Source organism: Vairimorpha ceranae, assembly GCF_000988165.1.
Source record: "Vairimorpha ceranae strain PA08 1199 chromosome Unknown NODE_87, whole genome shotgun sequence".
Taxonomy (NCBI): Eukaryota; Fungi; Microsporidia; family Nosematidae; genus Vairimorpha; species Vairimorpha ceranae.
The window spans coordinates 1-9,764 of NW_020169382.1; the positions used below are offsets into that span (position 1 = coordinate 1).

At 24.0% G+C, this 9,764-nt stretch overlaps 6 protein-coding genes across 6 annotated transcripts; 2 read left to right on the forward strand and 4 right to left on the reverse strand.

Moving 5' to 3' along the window:
• Positions 1-406: 406 nt before the first annotated feature.
• Positions 407-703, reverse strand: AAJ76_87000703 (dna-directed rna polymerase i and iii subunit ac19; the record flags this gene model as incomplete). Its single annotated transcript, XM_024476563.1, has 1 exon — positions 407-703. The coding sequence occupies one exon, from the start codon at positions 701-703 to the stop codon at positions 407-409; it is 297 nt and encodes a 98-aa protein (XP_024330029.1).
• Positions 704-957: 254 nt separating this feature from the next.
• Positions 958-1,341, reverse strand: AAJ76_870001341 (hit family protein 1; the record flags this gene model as incomplete). The annotated part of the gene is made up of 1 exon (XM_024476557.1): positions 958-1,341. One exon carries the CDS (start codon positions 1,339-1,341, stop codon positions 958-960), a length of 384 nt encoding a protein of 127 aa, XP_024330030.1.
• A 203-nt stretch (positions 1,342-1,544) lies between these two features.
• Positions 1,545-2,501, reverse strand: AAJ76_870002501 (hrd ubiquitin ligase complex er membrane protein; the record flags this gene model as incomplete). The annotated part of the gene is made up of 1 exon (XM_024476559.1): positions 1,545-2,501. The coding sequence occupies one exon, from the start codon at positions 2,499-2,501 to the stop codon at positions 1,545-1,547; it is 957 nt and encodes a 318-aa protein (XP_024330031.1).
• A 428-nt stretch (positions 2,502-2,929) lies between these two features.
• AAJ76_870002930 (hypothetical protein) lies at positions 2,930-3,481 on the forward strand (the record flags this gene model as incomplete). Its single annotated transcript, XM_024476560.1, has 1 exon — positions 2,930-3,481. One exon carries the CDS (start codon positions 2,930-2,932, stop codon positions 3,479-3,481), a length of 552 nt encoding a protein of 183 aa, XP_024330032.1.
• A 321-nt stretch (positions 3,482-3,802) lies between these two features.
• Positions 3,803-4,417, forward strand: AAJ76_870003803 (dna-directed rna polymerase i; the record flags this gene model as incomplete). The annotated part of the gene is made up of 1 exon (XM_024476561.1): positions 3,803-4,417. One exon carries the CDS (start codon positions 3,803-3,805, stop codon positions 4,415-4,417), a length of 615 nt encoding a protein of 204 aa, XP_024330033.1.
• Positions 4,418-5,562: 1,145 nt separating this feature from the next.
• Positions 5,563-6,810, reverse strand: AAJ76_870006810 (collagen triple helix repeat-containing protein; the record flags this gene model as incomplete). The annotated part of the gene is made up of 1 exon (XM_024476562.1): positions 5,563-6,810. The coding sequence occupies one exon, from the start codon at positions 6,808-6,810 to the stop codon at positions 5,563-5,565; it is 1,248 nt and encodes a 415-aa protein (XP_024330034.1).
• Between the last annotated feature and the right edge of the window lie 2,954 nt (positions 6,811-9,764).

The window sequence follows — 9,764 nt, forward strand, 5'->3', positions numbered from 1 at the left end:
TTATTTTTTATAATTTATGACGCCAGTGTTGATAAATTTTTGACATGTAGTTTGGATGTAGAAATTTACATAAAAATAGAATATAGGTTGATAATATTTAATTTATATGACCTGGTTTGAAACGAGTAGAGGTATAATTTACAAGTCATTAAATAATAGTTTATTGTATACATTTTTATATTTTTGTAACAAATTCCCATGTATATTCTATATTTGGTTGTCTATTATCTAAATTTAGACAAATGTTGTTTTTATTTTACATATAGCTAAAAACAATAAATTTATATAAACAAGTAATTTATTCCTATAGAAGTTATTTATACCGTATTTTATCAAAAGACGTTTAAAATATTTCTATACTTTATTATCAATATATTTTATTTACTTTTATTAAATTATTATCTATTTATTTCCTTGATAAACTTTTATCAAACTCCTCATCAATTTTCTTTATAATATTCTTAAATCCTTCTATACCTTCCTCTACTTTACTTATTATATTTTCTACTGTCTGATCATCCTCTTTTATAAATTGTACCACTAGATGCACTTTATTTTCACTTGGATGTGGAATTGTATATCCACAGAAATCTATATTACTTGTGTAATAAGTAGATAAAATATGTTTAAGGGGATTTATAAGTGTATGATCTTCATCTAATATTCCTAATGTCATGTCATTAACAAAATGTATCTTTTTCATTGAAGGGTTAAAAATTAGTGCATAAATAAAATATATACAATTATAAGACATAAATATAAATTATCTTTTTCATTGAGGGGTTAAAAATTAGTGCATAAATAAAATATATACAATTATAAGACATTAGTGTACAAGTAGACCTAACAGGATCGTGTAACACAAAATACTTAATATTTTAAAGAATAAAAATAACTTTTTAAAAAGTTTGTATTTAATAAAGAAATTTTCTATTACCGAAATGTAAATAAATAAATTTATTCAAAATTGTTTTTACAGTACTCCTTAAATTCACTATCATCCATTTTAATATGAGTCCAATCTATCTTTAATCTTTCTAATTCACTATTACAAGGAATAATATGAAAATGTACATGGTATACACTCTGGTAGTTATCATTATTCTGTAATAAATTATACTTTTTAATATTATATTTATTTACCATTTTTATGTAAATATCTAATACATCAGAAAGTTCTTCTTTTTTATATTCGTGCAAATATGAACGATGTACTTTAGGAATTACCAATAAATGTCCTTTAGACATTGGATACCTGTCTACAATAACAAAGGAATTTTCTGATTCATAGAGAATATTAGACTTATTTGATTCGTAAATAGTACAAAAGATACATGACATTTAGGGGTAAAAAAATTAAAAAAAACGAAATATTTAATTAACCAATTATTTTTTATTGGCTAATTAATTTATAAAAAATTTGTTTTTTTTTATCATTATGAAAATGCATATTATATACACAATAATACTAGGTGCCTTAGGATATTCTATCTATTTGTACTATAAGACCTTATAAAAATAAATAATATAAAAATATGTTATATTTATTCAAATATTTCTACAGGTACACCCCGTAACTCTTCATCACCACGATATATTACTTCTTCTTTCATATACAGATCTACTTTACAAACAGGACAAAAAGGCTGTCTTTCACACCACTGCTTAAGACAGTCCTTATGAAAGACATGTCCACATCTTAATCTTTTAGTAGGTTTATCATCCTGGCAGATTATACACTCTCCTTCTTCTGTTGTATCAGGAATACTATCTATTTCTTTACACAAGATTAAGAATCTATGTAGAGCTCTACATTTCTTCACTAGTCTTTCAAATATACTTACACTAGCTCTAAAGACATTCAATGGCACTTTATATTTAAGACTAGTTAATATTATAAATATAGAATATATTATAAGTAGTAATAAAAGATATGATATCTCTAATATAAACATATAGATAGGCTTATTCTCTTCATCTTCTTTTATATAAATAGATAATATATTCTTAATACTTGATAAAGCTATTATACAAAACTCAAAGGAGAATAAAAAAAATATATTAATCTTTCCTAAGAATAATAAGGCTAATAAAAGACTTATACCACATAGTAATGTATTACACTGTACACTATCATCCCTTATGGTATTAATCCACTGTATCGCTTTAAGACATAAAATTATAAAAAATATAATAATAGTTCTATAATTGATATCTTTATTAAATACAGTAAGAACTAGAAGGATATCAGTAAGAAATAGATGCATATTATCATTTACAACAGCCATCTCTTGTGTCCTTATTGTACCATAATAATACTTTATAATATATTGAGTTATAGAATAAATTAGTAGACAAATGAAAAATACATGCACTAAATGAAGTAGAGGTGTACTAGTGGTGGTAGTAAATATTGAATATATAGATAGTACTGGCGAGAAATAGTAAGTAAGGAGAATGAGAATAATAAGGGAGTTTAAAATAATGAAAGAAGATTTCATGGGTAAAAAATATAAAAAAATATTTATGTGCATAAATAAAAAAGGTTAATAGAGAGATAATAAATTTAAATGTAAAAAATATCGATATATATAAAAAGTTTGAATCTGAATATTTAACATAAAAGAAGTTTAGAACTAAAAAGAAGATAATAAGAAGATATGAAACATAAAAGAAGGTATAGAACAAAAAAGAAGATAATAAGAAGGTATAGAACTAAAAAGAAGATAATAAGAAGATATGAAACATAAAAGAAGGTATTGAACATTAAAGAAGGTATAGAACAAAAAAGAAGATAATAAGAAGCTATAAAACATAAAAGAAGATAATAAGAAGATATAAAACATAAAAGAAGATAATAAGAAGATATAAAACATAAAAGAAGATAATAAGAAGATATAGAACATAAGTAATACCCCTTATTTTTGTAATGGCACTTATTATAACTGATAATATACTTGATAAAATACATATAAAACAATCTACTAAAATAGAACCAAATACAAAATATTTATTAACTTCTTTGGATCTTGATATTATTGAATATTTCTACTTAAAAGATAAAGATCTATATATTAAAAATATTAATATAGAACTAATACTAAAAAGTACTAGTAGGTTTAAATTTCTAGAAATAAAATGTGAACAAAGTAAAAATATTTTAAATATAAAAAAATATAGAAATTATGTAAGTAAATCTTTTAATGTACAAGATTTAGAGAGGAATATACAAATATCGTTCTATAGTGATGTATATAGATCTATTTATACATCTCTTCTTATGCCTAGTGCTTATGGATGTAAAAATAATATTTATACAGAAATATTTCAATTTATTGCAAAAACAGATGGATGTACATTAAAAGACATTGAAGTAAACGTAAAGGGTGATGTTAAAAAAGGTATAAATAATTTACTTTTTACAGAGATAATATATAAAAGAAATGAAGTATATAAAATAAATGATATATTCAAAGTATAAAATGTAATGTATTTTACTTTAATAATAAAAAATGATTTAGAATAATAAATTAATATGACTTTAAAATAAAAGTTTATAAAATATTTTTATAAAATTCATCTACCAAAATATATCTTATAAACTAAAGTTAATAAAATATTTTCATAAAAAATAACCTATAGCATATTTTTATATAAAATTTCCTAACAAATTATATAACAAAAAATAACTTATAACATTTTTTTATAATTTATCTACCACAATATATAACAGAAAATAATCCACAACATATTGAATTATTTATTCCCCACATATTTTGACAAAATTTATCTAACCCTTGAAATGTTAGAAAAAAAAAGAAAATTTTTTTTATGTAGAAACACTCTTGTAGAAATGTGTACAGAACGTGGATACACTACAGATCAAAAAGTATTGTCATACGATAATTTTATAGCACAATTCCCAAGCTGTGATAAAGATGTCAACTCAATAAATTTTGTATGTAAAAATGCAGATAATTTAGTAGGCATTCATTTTATTGATGACGAAAAAATAGGGAAAAGTTCTATCGAAAAAGTAATAGAAACATATAAATCTATCAATATTTATCATCTGATATTAATTATTAATCAAAAAATGAGTAGTGCTAGTCAAAATATTGTAAATGTATCAGATCTAAAAATAGAAATATTTAAAGATGAAGAATTAATGTTTAATATAACTAAACATGTATCAGTGCCTAGACATAGAATACTAAATGATACAGAGAAAAACAGTATTTTAGAAAAATTGAAAATAACTGTCGATCAAATGCCGAAAATATTGAAGAGAGACCCTGTGTGCAGGTTTTTAGGGGCAGAGAGTGGACAGGTAGTGGAAATCACAAGAAAAAGTAGAACAGCGGGTGAAAGTATATTTTATAAAGTGGTTGAAGATAAGATCATTAAGGTTTTATAAAAAATAAATAATTTATAATGTTTTTTTGTTTAGGTGGGCGTTGTATTGTAACATTTTTACTTGGTGCCTTTAAAGGCTTTCTTTTCGTTTTGAATAGACTTAGTATCAGTGCACAAATTTTCATTATTCAAAACTATAATACAATGTGTAATAAAAGAAAACTGTTGTTTAAATAGAATAATTCTAATAAATTTCTTTATAATAACTTTTGTTGTTATATATGAATATTATTTATTTAAAATTTTAATTATATTGTTTTAGAAATTTTTATTATTTTTGATTAAAATTTTAAAAAAATAAACAATACAGAAACAGATATTTTTTATAGTTGACAAGTAGAATTTTAGGAAACACATAAACATTTTAAATAAATCCTTTCATAAAATTTTTATATGTTTTTAATTTATACCTTTTATACTTTGCATAACTAACTAAAAAATTAAATTTATTTCCTGTCATTATTTTATTGGCACAGCGTTGTAATGATAATTAAAAAAAAGAACAATTAAAATATTAAAAAGATTTTATTTAAATCTTTTTATTAATTCTGTTAAAAAATAAATCTTTAATCTTTAAATAAATTTATAATTTATTTACGCAAAGGCCATTAAATATTTCATTTATTGCATAGATTTCAGATTTTATTTTGTATATTATTTTACTTTAAATAAAAGTTACTCCTTTATCTTTTGGAAAATCTTAAAGGAAAACTTTACAACAAAAGCTATATGTTATCATACGGATATGTTACAATTTATAAACACTACATTATGAGGATTTAGTTTTCTTTTAGTAATTATTTTTGTGTTTGTTGTCATTAACATTTTATGTATATTTTATTACGAATTCAATGACAAATAAATTGAAAACAATATTTTTAATAAATATAAGATCAAATGGTTTTATAATCGAATATTATGAAGATTTTTTAAGTAAAATGTCAATATTAATTATGACGCATTTGTTTAAAATGATTTTACCTTAATTATATTTAACTGCGTCATATATAACAATCAATTTAAACAAACAATTGTGTATATAAATTTACAAGTTTATCCTTTTTTTATAAATTTTTTTTTTAAAATTACTTCTAAAATTAATATTTGTTTTTTTAATTTAAATAACTATATAAGAAAAAAGATTATCTACCCCATGAAAACAACCTTTCTTTGTATATTATTGTTTTTAAATAAAATAAAAGCAACAGGAGCTAATCGTCCGGTAAAAGAAGGCATTAAAAAAACGACAGACAGTCTATTAAATATTAGTAATCCATTAAACATTTTGAACCCAAGCAATCCTTTAAACCCAACTAATACGAGTAATCCACTAAACCCAACTAATCCAGTAAATCCGCTTAATCCCGAGAATCCATTGAATCCTTTAAATCCAGACAATCCATTAAATCCTAGTAATATAATAAATGTTTTGAATCCAAGCAATCCACTAAATCCAGCTAATCCGGTAAATCCATTGAATCCTAACAATCCAGTAAATCCACTTAACCCAGACAATCCATTGAATCCAGCCAACCCGGTAAATCCATTGAACCCAGCAAACCCAGTAAATCCAGTAAATCCGAATAATCCATTGAATCCAGTTAACCCGGATAATCCATTAAATCCCAACAATCCGGTAAACCCAGTAAATCCAGATAATCCATTGAATCCAGCTAACCCGGATAATCCATTAAATCCTAATAATCCATTGAATCCAGTTAACCCGGATAATCCATTAAACCCAGTAAATCCCAATAATCCAATTAACCCGGTTGATCCAATTAACCCGGTTGATCCAAACAATCCTGTTATCCCAGTAGATCCCAATAATCCAGTTAACCCGGTTGATCCAAACAATCCTGTTATCCCAGTAGATCCCAATAATCCAGTTAACCCGGTTGATCCAAACAATCCAGTTGTCCCAGTAGATCCCAATAATCCTGTAGATCCTAATAATCCAGTTAACCCGGTTGATCCCAATAATCCAGTTAACCCGGTTGATCCCAATAATCCAGTTAACCCGGTTGATCCTAATAATCCAGTTAACCCGGTTGATCCCAATAATCCTGTAGATCCCAATAATCCAGTTAACCCAGTAGATCCTAACAATCCAATTAACCCAGTAGATCCTAACAATCCAATTAACCCGGTTGATCCTAATAATCCAGTTAACCCGGTTGATCCTAATAATCCAGTTATCCCAGTAGATCCTAATAATCCAGTTATCCCAGTAGATCCCAATAATCCAGTTATCCCAGTAGATCCTAATAATCCAGTAGATCCAAACAATCCAGTTAATGCAGTAGATCCCAATAATCCAGTTAACCCAGTAGATCCTAATAATCCAATTAACCCGGTTGATCCAAACAATCCCGTTGATCCTAACAATCCCATTATACCTGTACCAGTTATACCTGTACCAGTTATTTTGAAACTTAAGGCAGCCCGAAGAAGAACACTAAATGATTGGGCAAGACCTATTACTTTATTGTAAAAATAAAATGTTTGTATTTTAAATTCTAAACTTTTAACTATTTTTTGTAAAAAATCATTCGTAAATGTTATTGACTTCTCGTACTCTCTATCAAAGCTTTATAAGGTGTATATTGATAAAAAAATATTTCCTTGGCTTTTAATATACGCAATTAACAAGCAAAAATTTAAACCCATAACAATATACAGTAATAACAAAAAGCGGAAAATTAAATTTTGCAATAACAAATTTTATAATATGACAAATTGTTGTTATTTTAAGAAGGCTTGCAAAAATTTATAATTGCTTAAGTAGTTAATTTTATTTATCACGCAAATACAATACTTTTACTAATTAAATGAAAAAAAGGGAGGCAAAAAAAGAAATATTTTTGTTTAAAATTTAGTTGTCCACCTTTAGTTTTTAATAATTCATTGCATCTACTGTTCACGTTCTGTACCAGCTTTTTATTTATACACTTCAACATTTGTTTTATTCCACTCATCTTCAACACATTTCTTAAATTTATTTATATTTTTTGGTTTTCTTTTTTCTACTTTTACCTTAAGAATATTCCATAAATTTTCTATGGAATTCATGTCTGAAGATTGTGAAAACCAATCTAAAGTTTATGTTTTTTTTCATCTGCCAAATTATCTCTAGTAAATTTACTCGTATGTTTCGGATCATTATCTTGCTGTAAAATATAATTTGTAAATTTTAGCTTTTTTTGCGGAAGTCTTCAGATTATTGTCTAAAATTTTACAGTATGCTTCGTTATTCATTAAACAATCATCTATACATATCTTTCGACACCTGCACTTGAAAAAGATGCCCAAACAATGATACTACCACCCCCATAAATAATTGCGGGTTTTGTGTTTTTTATTATATCTTTGGCCAAGTTTTTTTCACATATAAACTCTTTCATTAGCTAGCGTCAAATAAGTTTATTTTTGTTTTATCGCTTAAAAAAATTCTGTTTCATCTTTTATCAGAGTAACAAGCATGTTTGCTTACCTAACGTTTTTTTTTAAAATGTGGCTTTTAAACAAAAATGGTTTTATACATGCAATCCTACCATGAAATTCTATTTTAAACAATTTATCTCTTATACATCGAAGAGATATATTTTTTATCGTTTTTTTAAATCCACAGAAAGACTGCTAATTTATGGATCATCATGTATTTTTTTTCAAATAGAATTATCAATATCAGTAAGTAATAAAGTTCTTTTAAACCCAGCTTTTTTTCAATTTCTCCTGTTTAGTCACCCTTTTTTTAAGTTTAGACACACTGCTCACTGGCTTATCGTGATTTTTTCAATTTCTTTTTGTTTTGTGACCATTTTAAAGTATGCCTGAGTTTTGGATTTTTGGCTTAAAGATAATTTTTATGGCATAAGAGATAAAAATTAAGCTTTTTATAGTCTTAACTGATTTTTTACAGCCAAGTTTTCCTCCAAAAAAAATATTATGATTTTGTCTACCTAGAATAAGGATTTTCCTTTCAATACCAAAAAAGTTACAAAAGATAATGTTAATTGTTCTCAAAGTATTCAATAATTTTTTATTAAGTAAAAGAATTGAAAGTTGTGGCTAAAAAAGGTATAATTATTATACTATTTTAATGTTCCTTTTCTTTGCCACCACTGTAAATAATTATCTATAGTGTTGTTGTTTGTAAAGGACGCTTATGCATACTAATATCTAAACAAAATTTTTTACTATAAATAGAATATTTTCAACATTTTTAAATTTAAAAAACGTTTAACCTTGAAAATATTTTAACTACAAAATTTTATTTGATCTATTATTTTTGTACTTTTCGATTTAAAAAAATTAAATGACTGATTTTTAAAAATTTGTTGTGTAAACTATAAATTATTTTTTGTAAAAAACGATAAGAACAGTACTTTTTTAAAAAACTATAAAATATTAAATTTTTATTTTCTAAAAACTTTAAATGTTTTCTTTATAATGTTATATAAATGTTTTATAGGTAAAAGATTATCAAATCTACTATTTAAATATATTTAAACGTTTTACTTTTAGAAACTTTTAATTTTCCGTGCAAAATTTAAACTATAATCAAACAAAAACCATTTGATGTTAGTTTATTTTGTTTAACACAGCGAAATAATCTTTTGCACATAGTAATTATTAGTGTTATTATTAAAAAATTTGGTTGTCATAATTTCTTTTGTTTTTTTGACAAGCTTTTGGAATTGAGTTTTTAAATGTATTTAAAGAATCTGCTAGCTTTATATAATTTTTTGATTTCTCATTTTTTCAAATGCTATATAAAGATCGTAGGTTTTTTCTCCACCGAAATTATGTTACAAATATTAAGATTAGTTGCAAAATATGACAATTAATTTCTCTTAATAAATATACATTTCTGCTTTACTTAAAAATTTTTATATAAATTTTAAGATTAATTTAAAAATTTGCAAGCTAAAAGATATTTTTTAATGTATATGGTAAGCTATTAAAAACACAATATTTTAAATTCGCACTATTAATTAAAATGAGGCTTTTTAATAACATAAAATACATCTTAAGGTTATAAATAGTCATTATAAGTTTTTTAAGTGCATTATTATAGGAACTATTGATAATAAAATATTTTAATTTTAAAGTTTTAATTTAATAAAACAAATAATTGAAACAGCTTAACTGAAATACAAAAATAAAAAAGTAAATCTATAAAATATTAATATTGTAAGTGTAATAATGTAATCGAATAAAATTAAAAAAAGTAATTCTTGTTTTATTGCGGGAAATATAATCAATATTTATGCATTTTATGAATTTAAAAATCTTTTTTTAAAAATTTTAATTATATTTAAATGCCAAAACAAAAAATAATTAAA